The following is a 14,670-nucleotide window of genomic DNA, read 5'->3' as shown; positions in this document are numbered from 1 at the left end:
TGTGTTTTTAAATTATTGATTTTAGAGAGCTTATCAAACCAGATGGTCGAGTCATGAGTGTTGTAGATGAAATTAAAGAAGAGAACGTAGATAAAGAGTAAGATAACAACTTCTTCATTTATTTCAAAAAAAGTTAGCCCATTTTTAAATGATTTTTTGTAAATTTCTCATGCATCTTATTTCACAATATTTCATGTATTTGATTAATTAATATGATTTTTTTTATTTGATTAGTTAATGTGATCATTTTTTATGCAAGGTTCTACTTGTAAAGTTTTATGTCGAAGGCATTGCTAGAAAAACCACCAAGTTATGTTTTAGAAGCTAAGGTTAATAGCCAATTTACAATGGAAATTTATTGGATTGGATATAACTTATTTGAAGCTTAATTAAAAAATGGATGGTCAAATCTAATTCATAATAATTATGAGTGATTTAAGTGATATTAAGTTTTAATTCTTATAATTATGTATGTTATTTTTTCTATGTGAATGATTTCACTGAATAATTTAATAAAATTGATATTAATAATTGTATATAGGCAATTTGTTATATGTATTTATATACACATTCAACTAATTTTAACATATTAATAATAATTATTATGCTAATTAAATTGTTATTTTTAATTTTATTTTATTTTGATAAAATTTTTGAAATTCTTACTAATCTATAATATTAATTTAACGAGAGTATACTATGTTTATAATTTTGTATAAGACTTTTCAATATATTTGGATAAGAATGAAAAAGAAAACATATTTTACATTTTTAAATTATCTAATATGTTATTTTCTACTTAAAACACTTGATAAGTCTATATTTAGGCCATCTTTACAACCTATATATATATATATATATATATATAAGTTTGACCTTTATTTTATTTAGACTTTATATTGATTTATATGTTAATTATGCAGTTTAGTATAAAAAGATCATAAGTGCATTTTTGGTGTGTTTTAGACCCAAATTGATAAAAAAATCATAGTTTCACAATATTTAGCACCCCCAAACCCGTTCAACAAGCATGAGGCCATACTTATTTATGGGAAGCCCAATTACGAAGAGTTTTAGGATTTTCAAACTCTATTAAAGAGATACCTTAGGTACCCAATTGAGACATCTTATCTTTTACTCTTTGATACACTTCTCATCTCGTCTTTCCTTGCATAAAATCTTTAGTATATTCTTGATGGGACTTAGAACTTCGAGAGACCGTACTTGAAGATTAAAAATTCATCTCATTCTAGTTTATTTTTCTTTATGACTTTGTTTATGATTGTTTTAGTTTTTTCATTTAACATGAATAACTAAGTTCATAGCTAGAGTTATGGAAACTTTTGTTTATGAATTTATGTGATTTTAAAGGTTGAATCTATGTTTAAGTTCCATTTGTGATTAATGTTTATCTTATTGCGTATAATTGTATAATCCTAATTAATTATATGGGACGACCATACCTTAATTAGTTAATAGATGTATAGGATAAGACGAGACAAAAGATTATGTGAACTAAACCAAATTTTCTCTTCTAATCATTATTAAATTAACAAGTTTATAAGTACTTTAAGCTTTCTTGAATTAATATCTTACATGACTATTGTGGATGTTACTTTAGAGAAAAGAATATTAATATTTCATAACAATTAGATATTGATAGTAATTGTATGAATAATTAATAATCACAAAGAAATTGAACTTAGAATTAAACAGAAAAATAATATAAATGATTGAATAAAAAATTCATATGCTCTAGGTTTCTATCCGATAAGTTCAACCATAATGTGAATTATATTCTTTATTCTTAATTTTATAATTGATTTTATAAATTTTTGTTTTAATTAATTTCATATCTTTTAAGCTTAAATAATTGAATTAAAATTTTTTTATTAATTGGAAAACAATCCTTATGGTATAATAATTCAATAATTTTGTTTAAAAATTTTTTATTACTTCTCGACGAATACACTTACCTATCAAATAATATTATCTTATAATGAACTCTTTTTATTTCTTTTATTGCGGTCAATACTCTTTATCTATTATTTTTGAATGCCATTTTTATGAACTTCTTTTTATAATATTTTTAGTAATACTATTAGTTATGTTTAATGGAAAAAAATTAATTTAGAATACATTTAACAGACAAAGAAACTAATAAAAAAATTAAAGCAAAATAAAAAAAGTTTATAGACTAATTTATCAATTAATCTTTTTTTAATATTAACACAAAATTATAATAATCTTTCTATCAACTTTTGTGAGATAATGTTTCTCTATATATATAAGAGTAGGATTTTTTCACATTAGTTTAAATTTAAAAGTTTTTATACTTGATTTGAGCCTTTTATTTAATTTACATCTAACGATATGTATAAATTAAATAAAAAATTTAAATTCAATATAAGAGTTTTTAAATTTATACGGAAGATTTTTAATTTTTACTTATATATATATATATATTATAAAATACTGAATATATAACTTAAGGAATAAAATATGAGATGTTTATTAATTACATTTTTTTATCGAAAAACCTTTTTTTTTTTCCTTAACGCATTATAGCATTTGCCAACTCAAATTTATTAATGATTTTGAAAAAAAAAAAAACGCACAAAATTTACTACACATTGCAGTTAGGTTAGAAAATGAAGAATAATAGCGGTTAAAAGAAGGGGAAATGCAGGCCCCACGTGTATCAATGCCACCTGGTGCAAGCCAATTGGATAGTGACCTGACTTTTCATTGTCCCACTTTACCCTCAACAACTCTTCTCACACCCTCTTCGCCTTTGAAACGCTTCCCGAATTGCGAGAAACGGCTCAGCCTCGGATCCGAAGCACCGAGCTTCTCTCTCCGAACCTGGGCCTCTCTTGTTCGTTGAAAATTTCACTCACTGTTTCGATCACTCTTGTATCTGTCCGAGCTCAAACGCTCCCCTTCCCTCCCCGCTGCAAACCCTAAAACGCTCGCGTTTCGAGGAGGATCAGCTTCGTGCTTCAATGGACCCTTCTCAATGTCACTGTGAGTTCACGCCCTCTCTTTCTTTATTTAAAAACCCTAGCTCCCTCTTTCTCTCTCTAGAAAACCTCAGTTTATGGAAAGAAAATGAAAGAAACGAGCCAAATCTATGCGCGTGTGCAATCCTGGGACCTCATGCAGTTGTTTTGTGCGGTGTCGCCGATTCAAATACTTATTGGGAAATGGAATTGCACACTTGCTTCCGATCTTGTGTGTTATCGTCGCCAATGTGCGTTTTCGGTTTTGGTTTGAGCTCAGTTGCTGGTGGAGCTGGTGGGAGAAGAATTGTGATTGAGTGTTTATGTTTTTTGCTTCCTCCCATTTCTAGAAAAACCGAAACGAATAGTTAAATGGAAATTAAATTCGGTTTTGGTGACTTGTTCGTTTTTTATTAGATTCTAGTTTTGGGCACTTGATTAGTTAATTCTTCTTCAAGGTTTTCTATTATTTGTTAATTATTGAAGATAAGGCTCTGCTTGGATGTGGAATTCTTGGGGGATTTTTGGGGGTGGGGGGAGAGTTTGAAATACCGTGTTTGTGAAAAAAATGTTTTATATTTTTTGGGCTTAACTTATGTATAAGTTTTGAAAATTCTATGGGATATTTATCGGGCATTTTTTTCCGCGCTCAAATTGAAAATTTTGAAATAACAAATTCGGAGGTGGAGCCTTAAAAATCCTTCGTTGTCTCTCTCTCTCTTCTTAGACATTGTCGCTCGCTACTATATTGATTCAACTTAGAAAGTAGGGTTAAAAACTAAGTTCTTTCAAGACAATATTAGTTTAAAAAAATCAATTCTTGCTTGTTCTAGTTGGTTTATTCTCTGTTTTTTAGTTTACTGAGGATGGCTCGGTCAATACACAATGATATAAAGTGATTACATGGACCTATTGATAATTGTATGATTTATCATACTTCTATTGGGTTATTGGCTTGCTTTATCTTCAACTAAGTCTGGAAACATGGCCAAGTAAAGTCATGGTGACTTCTACCCATAGTGCACCCTGTAGTCATTGGCATCTTTAGATGAAATGAATAAATTATGAAACTGTTTTACACACACACATAAATTTGAATATTGGGATATGGATGTAAAACTAATTTGTATGTCTGTTTACTTAACATAAGTGGAAAGAAAAATTATGCCTTCAGGACAGCTTGGAGAGAGAACTGATATGCTGAACATATAAACTTCTATCCTATCTTTTACATTTTCTTGTACTAACAATCTGATTGGTGTAAACAAATTATATAATCTAGTTAGGAAGAAGCTAGTTGTTAAAAGAAAAAGGTTTTGTGATAAAAATTCTATGCTCTTGGATGCCATATTAATCAGATAGGTATGAACAGTGATGATGGATGCTTTTGGTGAATGTCTTTTTATACCTACAGTTAATGTGTATGTGTACATGCAGTCCAAAAGGAGAAAATTTTGTGACTTCGGATGATTTGAAGTTTTTGGATACTCTGGCCTGTTAACTGGTTATGAGTTTGCAATGAATTGCAGCTTTGATTTTCTATTTGAAGAATAACTGCCTGTTACTGCAAATGTGATGTATTTATCAACTGTCTTAAGGATCGTAAGTTGCAGAAATAGTTAAATACTGGTGGGATATCAGTATAAATAATAGTTGATAAGGCAGAATACCCACTAGAGCAACATCCATTTCCAAGCAGAAGCTACGTATATGGTTTGCAAAATAAAAACATTGCTGTGGGATTCTTTTTGAAAAACTAATTTTGTACCTCATATTGCTTGCTTGTAAGACATGTTTGGATGTCACTGTTGTGCAAAAGCTTATATGTGCTTTATTGTGCATTAATAAGATTTATTTGTTGTGTCATAAAAAACTAATACTACAAGTGACATGATGCATTTGATTAATAGTTCCCCATTGACACCAAATGGATTTTTACTTGCAGGGATTTTTTGAATAATTTCAAGGGTTAAATGGTAGTTGCTCAGAGGTGTGTTTTGGGATAGCATCATGCTTAGAGAGACCTTTCTTCATCGTCATTCTATGTAGTTTGTCAAATATTTTAGCTTTATCTACTAAGCGTTCTTATAAATAGTTGTCTGCTGAAAATTTGTGGGCTGGATTATCTATGCCTGGAAACGAAGTAGGAGATAGGGTCCATAATTTTTTTGGTCAAGAGAACTTGTCCCAGGGACAATATCATTCTCAGGTGGTTGATGGGAACTGGCCAGGACTTGGCAACAATTTGTGGGCTGGTAACCAGAGACCAACTGGTGTGCCTTTTATTTCCAATCTGAAGAATTTTAATCAACAACAATCAGGTAAAAGTTCTGTAAACTTTTTAAAAGTTTTTAAAATCCTGTATGGATAAGTTTTAACCTGTATTTATCCTTTTTTTATACATTTATATTGGTTTTAATAATTAAACTGTGATGTTGAATTTAATTTTGTTACATGATTTGGGGTTGTCTTTATTAATTAATAATCATACTTCCTTTCCTGGCACAAAGATTCAGAGCAGGGACATGCTGGGTCTCCACATTTGCGATATGGGTTGAACCTATCTCAGAGTAGTTTGAGGCCTGAGTCTGGCAGAAATCAGCTGCCAAATCAACAAACAACTGTGAATGGCTATGTGCAGGGACAAGAAGTTTTCCAGACCAGGCAGAATGATGCTAACATTTTGGGAGTGGATACGGAATCTGATTGGCATAACTTATCAAGAGGAATGCCGGTGCTAGAGTCACAAGGGAGTCTTGAACTTTATAAGAAAAACTTGGCTAGGAATGCTGCTGCTGAATCTCCTGTCAATTTTGATTTTTTTGGAGGTCAACAGCAAATAAGTGGTCGTCATAGTGGAATGCTTCAACCTTTACTTAGACAGCAGTCAGGATTAAATGAAATGCATCTATTACAGCAGCAAGCAGTTCTTAACCAGATGCAGGAACTTCAGAGGCAGCAACAATTTCATCAACTAGAAGCAAAGCAACAGAATTCTATGACTCCAACTCCATCCATTTCTAAACAGGCAGTTGCCAGCCATTCTACACCTCTTGTCAGTGGCATTCCTGTCAATGAGGCATCTAACCTTATGTGGCAGCCTGAAGTTATGCCAACCAATGCTAATTGGCTCCAGCGTGGTGTGTCTCCAGTTCTGCATGGATCTTCTAATGGACTTATGTTATCCCCTGAACAAGGACAGGCATTACGCCTGATTGGTTTGGTTACGAATCAGGGTGATCAGTCTCTTTATGGGGTTCCAATTTCTGGTTCAAGAGGTACTCCTAACCTGTATTCTCATGTTCAAGCAGATAAGGCTGCAGTGCCTCAGATTTCTATCCCACATCAGTATTCTCATGTTCATGGGGACAAACCTGTGCTACAACACGTATCATCCGGTGATACTTCACTTTCTGCTCATCAATATACTGCATTTTCAGACCAAATTAACACAAATGATGGGACTCCAGTTTCAAGGCAGGATATTCAAGGAAAAAGTATGTTTGGTTCTTCTGCTCATGGTGTAAACAGTGGAATGAATATGGAGAACTTGCAGCACGTGAATTCTGAGCAAAGAATTGTTCCATTGCAAGATTTTCATGGGAGGCAAGAACTAGCTGGATCTTTAGAGATGTCACAGGACAAGATGCTGATGCAGGCTCCTCCTTCACAGAATATGGCCACCCTAGATCCCACCGAAGAGAAGATTTTGTTTGGCTCAGATGACAACCTGTGGGATGGATTTGGCAGGAATATAGGTGGTTTCAGTATGCTGGATGGTACTGATAGTGTTGGTGGACTTCCATCTGTTCAGAGTGGGAGTTGGAGTGCACTAGTGCAGTCTGCTGTTGCAGAAACTTCTAGTAGTGACATGGGCATACAGGAGGAGTGGACTGGTCTAAGTTTCCGGAATATGGGACGTTCGTCTGGAAATGAGCAGCCTTCAACAACTGATAGCAGCAAACAGCAATCAGTTTGGACTGACAGTAGCTTGCAGTCAGCATCTAATATAAATTCAAGACCATTTATTCGGCCTGATGATGTTAGTAGGTTGAATACTACTGAAAATTATTCTGGTATTTCTGGATTTCATCAGTCAGGTCCTGATACTAAACATGAACAGCATGACAGGTTACAGAACAATTCTTGGAGGTCAATTCCACAGTTTTTAGATAGAGGCAAATGGTTAGATTGCAGTCCTCAGCAAAAACAACTTGTGGAAGGGGGTAATATGTATGGAAATGCTACTAACTCTTCAGGTTTAGAGAAAAATCAACAGACCATCTTATCATGTAATAGTAGTAATGATCATTTCAGTAAATCTAATGGATGGGATGTTATGAAATCACCCCCATTTGATCAGAGTTCTACTTTCAAAACCCATGAACATGAAAATTCATTGAAGTCCCATAATGATAAAGTAGTCCATGAAGAGATGGGTCAGGTTCCTGCAATGTGGGAGCCTGATTCTAATACTAATTCATCTATTGGAATGGAGCATGTAAAGTCTGCAGGTAATATGCAGGTTTGTGAGGAAGATTCTGGTATGAATGGTATTGCTGCATTATCAAATTCAAGCGCTGGATGGGTCAGCAGGCAAAGTAGCAAGCAGCTCCCTAATGTTGATGTATGGAGAGATGCTGAGTTGGTAGGCAGCTATAGAAGAAATGAAAGTCCAGTGAGGTATCAGCAGCATATGGAGAGAAACCCTTTAGTCTTGGAATCATCAAAGAATGGAAAGTTAGAAGGCGAGACACATGATTTGGGGAACTCTAGCAAAACTGAAAAATCAGCAGATGGTCTTGGCTCTAATCCTTCCCATCCTAGAGCTGGTGGTATGAGAGAAAATACCAGTTTTGACAGTAATGATTTGCATAGTCCAAAGTTATCTGGGCAGGGAAATAGAAGACCTCCAGTAACTCGTAAATTTCAGTTTCACCCAATGGGGGATCTGGGTGCTGAAGTGGAATCTTACGGAAACAAACACATCATAAATTCACAGCCTATGTCCCATCAACCCTTTGGAGGACTTAAAGGTCAAAACCAAAGCTATCCTGGACAGTCAAAGTATAGCAATTATAATGATATGAATAAGGTAATTTGTAAGTTACCTTGTTGTACACTTCTATTCAAGTATTCCTGTTGATTACTGAAATTTTTTTGGCTTAGAATCTGAAGTTGTTTATATCCTTTACAATGTAACTGAAGCATGCACCTAATTTTCAGATTGACTCACAAAGCTTGGATAATAATGCTTCAAAAAGCATATTTCCTGGTCATGTGTCAAAAATGTTAACCTCGATGGATAGAAGTGTTGGGAATTATGCCTCACAGAAGACTGCTTCACCCAGGTAGTTGAATTTGAAAACTTTCTTCATGCTTTAGTTTTAAACATATGAATTAGTGCTATCATGTGATCCTTCTGGTCTTATTGGTGCTGAATGCTGATTCTTGCTTTACCTCTCCTTTTCCTATTATATACTTGTATGACTTACATGATGACCCTAGTTCAACTGTTTGCTTCAATTTTTCAAAAACTATCATTGTCAAAATATTCCTGAGATTTTTCATTAAGTGGATCAGTCTAGGTGGTATGGCAATGCAACAAACACTTGCCTTTCTAACTGCCATTTATCTTCCAGGGTGCCTGAAACTGAATCTTCTGATGGATGTGCTGTACATCCTCAGCAGAATCACAGTTCTTTGTCTCAGGGATTTAGTTTACAATTGGCTCCTCCTACTCAACGGTTTCCTCTGGTATCTTCTCATGGCTCATCAGAGACAGATCATACTAGTACTACATTGCAGGTGTCTGAGACAAGGGATAAGGGCCAGACCTGGTTGGGTACTGATCTGGCTTTTCCTTCTCAAGAGTTGTCTCATGGGGAACTTAGGAATAATATTTCTAGTCCCAATGGACAAATATATGATAAGGCCTCACAATACAGTGTGCAGGGAATCATTCCACAGGGTTTTACACCTGGTTTTCCTTTCTCCAGGATCCATACTCAGAATCCGAATTTGGCAAATCTTGGTGGACAAATAGCAAATACTCAATCTGCTAATGCAACTTTCACTGCTTCCTTGAATCAGACAGATGAGTATTGTGAAGGAGCTCAAACTGGTGAATCTGACTTGGCTTCTGCTCAGCACATGTCCCAGCTGAATGGTATAGACCAAAATCGTCTGGGAGATCCTGCCATCCAAAATTTTGCAGCAGAGGCTGTCACTCCTTCAAAAGTTATACACAATGTATGGACCAGTGTTTCTAGCAAGCAACATCCTAATTCTTCAAGTTCAAAGTTTATATCCCTGCCCCAACAAATTAATGATTGTGAAATGGCAACTGGCTCACAGAAGCCACGTGATGAGAGTTCGGAGAAAGATGGTATTGATCTTTCTAGTATTGGTCCTTGTTCTGCATACTCCAATAGTTCTGTAGGAAATTTGCTTAAAGAAAGCTCGATGCAGCAGACATTGCCTGAGAGTGTTGTTACTGCTGAAGCTGCAGGTGCATTACACCTGAAGGAACCTGTTGGGAAATGTGTGTCTGATACATCTCAACTGAGCTCAGCTACTAACTCCAGAGATATTGAAGCTTTTGGCCGGTCTTTAAGACCAAACATTGTTTTGAATAGTAATTTCTCCTTGTTGGATCAAGTTCAATCCATGAGAAATGTGGAGACTGATCCCAGTAATCGGGATGTCAAGAGATTGAAAGTTTCTGATAATGTGGTGGATGAACAGCTGGTGGATTGCAACCATGGTCAACAGTTGTCATATGGATATGATAATACGGTCAAAGATGGGTCTGGTAATAATTCCATGCCATCACCAGATCCTAGCATGCCAAACTTTTCAACAAAGCTACATAATGGACAGGAACAGAACACCAATGCATCTTCTCAGGAGGTGGTTGGTTATGGTCAGAAAAATGCTGTTAATGTTGCTGACAGTAATAAAACTGTTTCTATTAAAAGTGATCATTCTCTGGTAAATCCTCAGATGGCACCATCATGGTTTGAGCGATATGGATCTTTTAAAAATGGTAAGATGTTGCCAATGTATGATATACGGAAGATGAATGTTTCTAAGATTATGGACCAGCCTTTCATTTTACCAAACCAGTCAGATAGTGTGCGTTTTCATAATTCTACAGAGCAACTTAATGGTGTCAGTGAAGCTCAACTAAGTAATGCTAGGCAAAGTCCAATGCCTGCTTCAGTTGCAAGTGAGCATGTAGATTCTCAATTTTTGACTCCTGCTGTTGAACCTGACTTGCCTATTATGAGAGCAAAGAAACGTAAAAGTGCCACATCTGAACTCCTACCGTGGCATAAAGAGCTGTTACAGGGTTCTGGAAGGCTTCGAGATATCAGGTGACTGACAAAACTAAATGATTTAATGTGCTTATTTTTTTGTTATTGCTATTGTTCACATAGGAAAGATATCTTGAGTCATCAAGTTGATATTAAATTATGTTATTTCAATTGTTTGAAAGAAAAATATCTTGTGTTGCCACTGTTTCAGTGATTTTTAATATTGTTTAATGTTTGCCAATATGTTAAGTATTTGTTCTCCTCTAACTTGTATATAGAGAAAAGTGTATGAATGTTGTGTCACAGATGACTGCACACTTGTGTATTTATTATCACAAAAACGAGTACAGATAATCAATCAAATCCCCTAATTACAGTAACTGTTACATAAATATAAACACATGATAAAAATGTTTTCTAACAACTTAAATTTCTTATTATTTGGCAGTGCGGCAGAATTAGACTGGGCCCAAAGTGCAAATAGATTGATTGAAAAGGTTTGTTTATGATTTAAATCATTCTCTGATCATGAATCTATAATTCTATAATTAATAAGTTCACTTTTACTCTATAATTTTAGGTTGAAGACAATGCAGACGTAGTTGAAGATTTGTCATCAGTGTTGAAGTCAAAAAGAAGACTTGTAGTGACTACACAGCTTATGCAGCAACTACTTGGCCCTCCTCCAGCATCAGTTCTCGTTGCAGATGTGAAGTTGCATCATGACAGTGTGGTCTACTCTGTTGCCAGATTAGCATTAGGAGAAGCTTGCAGTTCAATCTCATGGTCTGGATGTGGTACACTTTTGCCTCCTGGCAGCAAAAACCTGTAAGATTGTTTTTTTCTTTATATGCACACACATGTATATATAACGGGTCCACGATCACATTTGTGCAAGTCAAAATCACTTGTAACATTTATTTGATAATTTATCCAAAATTCATCATCAGTTTGGAAGTTCCTTACGATAGAGATTGTATATGTAAAATATTGCGTTTTGCCCAAATTATTTAGCACTTAATGGATATAAATCAAGATTACATGATATATGCCTCTGAAATATATGAAAATAAGAACTATTTGATTTTGTTCTTATTGTACAGTTTTTTTATAAGATTTGACAGTTGAGACAAACATGGTAATGAATAGTTACAATTCAACAGTTGAATCGATAAATCACATTCTAATATAAAGTCATTGAATGTTAAGTCTTACACTAGTATAAACAATTCCTCCTCTGTATTACACTCTGCTTAATGTAACAATTAACATTTTTTAGTTATATGTTCTGTAGACTGCCTGAGACGTGTAAATCATCCAATAAAATTGATCATTACTTATTGAAAGTTATGGACTTTGTTGGTAGAGCAAGGAAACTGGAAGATGATATATTGAGGTACTATCATAGTATTTAGTTTTATACTTTATATTCATTATTTTATTTTCTTTGTGGGTTTAACAAATTGTGTCTAGTCTGTACGAGTAACAAATTTCATATGCAGGCTCATCTGTCTATATGAATGCAAATATGAACTGGTGCTTTGGTATTTGAAAGATTTAAGGTTGACATAGATTTGTCTTTTCATTTCTTTTTGTGTGGTATTTGGATAATTTAAGTTGTTGTAATAGGGATTTGGTCTTGGTTGGTTACTTTCCTTTTGCTTTTGTAAATAGGCCTTATATGTTCAATTGACTCAACTACTGATTGATAGAGATATAGACTTTCCTTTGCTTGCATAGGTTGCCTGAAATAGGTTAAGTTTTGCATACTATTTGTTTGGATGCAATCGAATGTTTATAATGGGAAAAAAGGTTTTTACTTCCGATGTTACTATTATGGCTCTTTTCAACTGTTAAACTGAAATAGGTGATTAATTATAAAGAGTTGGGTAAGTGGTTTCTTGATAGAAGAAGAATTTGTATAATCCTCCAACTAGGATAGTAGGATATTTTAGATGCAACAGAGACATCAAATTGGTATATGTATATGTGAGAATATCAATGAACTGAGAATGTGAAATCCTTCATACCAATTTGTTGAAAGGAAGAATGATATTAGTTTACAGAATAAGTATTATTAAATGGAAGATGTGTACACCAGGTCAAGGACTATATCTTGAAGAAAATTAAAAAATAAAGAAGCAAGAAGCTAGGGATGGAGGGTGGAAGATTATTCATAGATTTTATCCAAAAATTCCTGCACAATTATTCTAGTGAGCAAAATTGCCAAAGATAATTACAAAATCAATGTAAATTGAACTAAAATCAAGAAAGCTAGAATAATTGGCATAATTGAGATTTTTATGGTATTTACATTTTCTAACTTCATTTTTCTATTAAAAATCTATGAAAAAGATAAGTAAAATATTGACAAAATGTGAATTCATCAATTATACCACTTTGTATAATCCTTTTTGAAACAACTGTGATTTTGGAAGCTGAGAAAACCTCATTGGAACTGTCTGTAATGTATTTAGTGAGGTTTCTTTCATTGATAGTGATTCTTCTGTGTCACTCATGTAATAAGGTTTGCAATTTTTGCAGTAGGTTGAGTCATGTACAATTCCATGTCTATTTCTCTTTGTATCTAATGTTCATGCACCTTGTTACCAAATAAATTTGCTCAATCTTTCTGGTAGTAATCCCCTCTGCACTTTTTCTGTTTACCTATTAAGAATTTAATTTGGCATGGTAATGAATGATAGTATTTTCAATTTCCCATAGCTCATATGTAGTGCATGTGGAAAAATTGACCTTATTCATGTTTCCCTTCTAATTAGGTTGCCTGCTACTGCTACTATAATTATGTTATATTCATTCCAATGCCTTCATCTATCTTTACATGACAGTGACAATTTTCTTGTACTTATTTTATACCATTTCATCTTTGTGATGCAGATTGGAGAGTAAAGCCTCAGTTTTGGACTTGAGAGTGGAATATCAGGATTTAGAAAGATTTTCTGTCATCAATCGATTTGCCAAGTTCCATGGACGGGGACAAAATGATGGGGCAGAGACCTCATCATCCTCTGATGCAAATACAAATGCTCAGAAACCAGTCCCAATGAAATATGTTACTGCAGTTCCATTGCCTAGGAATCTTCCAGACAGGGTACAATGTCTTTCACTTTGATAATTATTTAATTCATTTTTCTATCTTTTTTGGTCAATCGACTCCTGCAACCTCCTGTTTCTGGTCCTTTTCTTTCAACTTCTATTATTGCACTTCATCGCCATAGAGCCTTACAACTGGCAATGTAGGAGAAGAATGGTACTAGATTGCCTCCTCAACCACTGGAGGCTGTAGATCTTTGCAATATATATGTGTATGTACGTGTAGATCTTTTCAATCTAGTTATCCCTTTTGATTTTCAGGTTCCAAGCCATTTGTATATAGCAAAATTATATGCAGTCTATTAAGGTTTAGCCATACCATTTGGCTTGGTTTAGCAAAATCATTTTGTTTCTCCCAACATCAAGTCATTTTCTGTATGCTTTTCCTGTCCTTCCCATTGCAAAACCCCTTTGGCAGGGGATGTTATGAGACAACCATCAGCTAGTGTAGGACCTCTAAAAAAGTGAACTTGTTTTACTTTTGGCATTTAAATAGTATTGACAATTGACTATACTTAATTTGTAGCTATATAAAATCTCCATTTAATACTCCTGATTATTATTTCTTCAATAGTCTTGGATATAAATTGGTACTAAAATTTTAAGCTTAATTGATGTCATACAGAAAATTGTCTTGCGGATGTTAATTTAGCCATTGGATATCAATTGAAAGTATTCCTCATTAATGTTGGCAAGCTTTTTTCATTTTGAATAATTCTGGATGTTGTGAATGATGTACTTATTGGGCAACTAAGCTTCTGAATAATGGAAGATGCTTTTGACTATCATGTTGGTTTCTTTGCAATTTACTTGATATTTGCTGGCCATGTATTATAGTTAAAGAATTTGACATGTTTGTTTTTAGTAAGTTTATTTTAATAATGAATAGTGGTTTCGGAAGCTGTAATGCTTCTGAGTTCCAGGACTCAAATATATACCTGGTTAATATTGGGAATTGGCTTATAGAGAAACGGTCTACGTTATCTATTTGTGATTTGCCTCATTTCCTTAAATTATCTGTTTGCTTAGTTGCTATATATATATATATATGTTTGGTTCAACTTATTTTGTTGAAACAATTGCTTATTTCTTTTCAGCTTCTTGAGAGAGCTTATGAAAAACTTTTTTTTTTTTTTTTTTTTTTTTCTGGATGTAAGCTGAACTAAACATCCTATAATTGTTTGAGTCAAATTACAATTTCCTTGATAGAGACTTAAATCACGTTGCTCTCCTTT

At 33.9% G+C, this 14,670-nt stretch overlaps 1 protein-coding gene across 3 annotated transcripts; it reads left to right on the top strand.

Annotated features, from left to right (window-relative positions):
- Positions 1-2,829: 2,829 nt before the first annotated feature.
- LOC113871183 lies at positions 2,830-14,259 on the top strand. 3 transcript variants are annotated; one of them, XM_027508106.1, is made up of 10 exons: positions 2,830-3,027; positions 4,948-5,323; positions 5,513-7,044; positions 7,126-8,097; positions 8,229-8,353; positions 8,645-10,381; positions 10,770-10,818; positions 10,902-11,149; positions 11,616-11,717; positions 13,220-14,259. In XM_027508106.1, exons 2-10 carry the CDS (start codon positions 5,131-5,133, stop codon positions 13,452-13,454), a joined length of 5,193 nt encoding a protein of 1,730 aa, XP_027363907.1. In that variant the 5' UTR covers positions 2,830-3,027; positions 4,948-5,130; the 3' UTR covers positions 13,455-14,259. The 3 variants fall into 3 exon arrangements, with proteins under 3 accessions (XP_027363907.1, XP_027363899.1, XP_027363892.1); XM_027508098.1 differs by adding an exon at positions 3,859-3,923 and having other exon boundaries at positions 5,513-8,097; XM_027508091.1 differs by having other exon boundaries at positions 5,513-8,097.
- The last annotated feature ends 411 nt before the right edge of the window (positions 14,260-14,670 follow it).

The sequence above is a fragment of the Abrus precatorius genome, unplaced genomic scaffold (assembly GCF_003935025.1).
Source record: "Abrus precatorius isolate BTA unplaced genomic scaffold, Abrus_2018 Scaffold10, whole genome shotgun sequence".
Taxonomy (NCBI): Eukaryota; Viridiplantae; Streptophyta; class Magnoliopsida; order Fabales; family Fabaceae; genus Abrus; species Abrus precatorius.
Note: the sequence above shows the minus strand (reverse complement) of the source record. Positions and strands in the feature narration are given on the sequence as shown.

Excerpts from the sequence above, each read along its gene's own strand:
- LOC113871183 (XM_027508091.1), top strand. The coding sequence starts at position 5,131 with ATGCCTGGAAACGAAGTAGGAGATAGGGTCCATAATTTTTTTGGTCAA. Across the intron at positions 11,150-11,615 it reads CCTCCTGGCAGCAAAAACCT|ACTGCCTGAGACGTGTAAAT; the intron begins GTAAGATTGTTT and ends TATGTTCTGTAG. Across the intron at positions 11,718-13,219 it reads CTGGAAGATGATATATTGAG|ATTGGAGAGTAAAGCCTCAG; the intron begins GTACTATCATAG and ends TTTGTGATGCAG.